The following is a 1,950-nucleotide window of genomic DNA, read 5'->3' on the forward strand; positions in this document are numbered from 1 at the left end:
TAGCTTCAGAATCAGGGACCAGGCTTGATCACTCAGAGCCTTTGTGTGGCAGCAGTTTTATTACAGTGGAAAAGGGCGGAGAAAGCTTCTAACATAAACATCAGAAGGGGGACAGAGACTGCCTCTTTTCAAGTCTTATCAAGGCCTTATGCACTTTCACCAGACCCACTCCCACAACACACATCTTAAATTCAAAAGATTAGAACTGACAATGGAAAGGTCTTAAAATAACAAGATTAGTCAGAAAGTTCACTTAAGAAGGAGAAACATGTCCTTGAGCAAGATACATTGTAGTTACATAATCATTAGTACAGAGCTTAAGAAAAAACCTACCCTTGAGCAAGATGAGATGATTTGTCCTGTAATCATTAGTTCTGGGCTTAAAGAACATTAATTTTAAAAATTATAGTCACAAAAACTCAGTTTAAGAAAAAAAAAAGCATGGGCTTAAACAAAGTTAATTTTAAAGATTATTGTCACAAATGCTCAGTCTAAGAAAGAACATTTTATGTGACTAAGACAAAGCAAAGTAGAAAAAAAATGTTTCTATCTTTCTCCTCCTCCAGGGCCCTGGACCCTTTCTCTTTCAGGGCCTTATCAACCTACCTAAGGATTAACTCTCTCACTTTCAGGTAGTGAATAAACCATTTCATGAAACACATGGAGAACAGGAACAACGTGACAGAGTTTGTTCTTCTGGGGCTCACACAGAATCCAAAGATGCAGAAAACTGTGTTTGCTGTGTTCTCTGCCATCTACATCACCACTGTGGTAGGAAATGTGCTTATCATGGTCACCATCACTGCCAGCCCATCTTTGGGATCCCCCATGTACTTCTTCCTGGCCTATCTCTCCTTTATCGATGCCTGCTACTCCTCTGTGTGTGCCCCTAAGATGATTGTAGATTCACTCCGTGAAAAGAAAACCATCTTATTTAATGGATGCATGACCCAAATCTTTGGGGGACATTTCTTTGGAGGTGCTGAAGTCATCCTGCTTACCGTGATGGCCTATGACCGCTATGTGGCCATCTGCAAGCCCTTGCACTATACAAGCATCATGAACTGGCAGGTGTGTGGGCTGCTAGTGGGAGTGTCATGGGCGGGAGGCTTTCTTCATGGATTCATACAGATCCTCTTCATCTTCCGCTTACCCTTCTGTGGCCCTAACGTCATAGATCACTTTATGTGTGACCTGAACCCTTTGCTCGGTCTTGCCTGCACTGATACGCACACGCTAGGGCTCTTCATTGCTGCCAACAGTGGCTTCATCTGTCTCTTAAACTTCCTTCTCCTGCTGGTCTCCTACGTGGTCATCTTGCGTTCCCTAAGGGCCTACAGCTCGGAAGCAAGACAAAAAGCCCTCTCCACCTGCATCTCCCACATCACAGTGGTTGTCTTATACTTTGTGCCCTGCATATTTGTGTACATGAGACCTGTAGCTACCTTAGCTGTTGATAAAGTAGTTGCTGTATTTTATACTGTGATAACTCCCATGTTAAATCCCTTAATCTATACCTTCATTGCCCAGATGGAAAATGCCATTAGGAAATTGTGTAGTAGGAAAGTTACTTCAGGTGTCTTATAAATGTGCTTTAGAGCCAAACGTTAATTCATCTGATACAAAGGTCAAAGTGTATTTTGGATGATCTCAACAAGGAGTATGTAAAGAATAAAGAAGTAAATTAGTCACTGCAAATTATTGCACTGAGGGGAACAGAAATAAGTTCCCAGAAAAAGAGAAAAACATATATCAAAACCATTCTTTCCATCTTTAGAATCTAAATTCTACCAAATTGAGGTTTATTTTTTACTAGTTTCAACCTTGTATGTGGATTCATAGATTTTTCATCTAATAAAATGAAAGAAATACTAAGTAGATTGATATTTACCACTAATCTCTCTAACAACACAAAGAGATTGCTATAATGCTGCTATTATCCCAATTTTA

The 1,950-nt window shown here is 40.2% G+C and overlaps 1 protein-coding gene across 1 annotated transcript; it reads left to right on the plus strand.

Moving 5' to 3' along the window:
- Positions 1-651: 651 nt before the first annotated feature.
- On the plus strand, positions 652-1,587 carry LOC102390976 (olfactory receptor 4C46-like). The gene has a single exon (XM_025265694.3). It carries the CDS (start codon positions 652-654, stop codon positions 1,585-1,587), a length of 936 nt encoding a protein of 311 aa, XP_025121479.3.
- The last annotated feature ends 363 nt before the right edge of the window (positions 1,588-1,950 follow it).

Source organism: Bubalus bubalis, chromosome 16 (assembly GCF_019923935.1).
Source record: "Bubalus bubalis isolate 160015118507 breed Murrah chromosome 16, NDDB_SH_1, whole genome shotgun sequence".
NCBI lineage: Eukaryota > Metazoa > Chordata > Mammalia > Artiodactyla > Bovidae > Bubalus > Bubalus bubalis.

Bases quoted from the DNA above. Each gene is read 5' to 3' on its own strand.
- LOC102390976 (XM_025265694.3), top strand. From the start codon at position 652: ATGAAACACATGGAGAACAGGAACAACGTGACAGAGTTTGTTCTTCTG.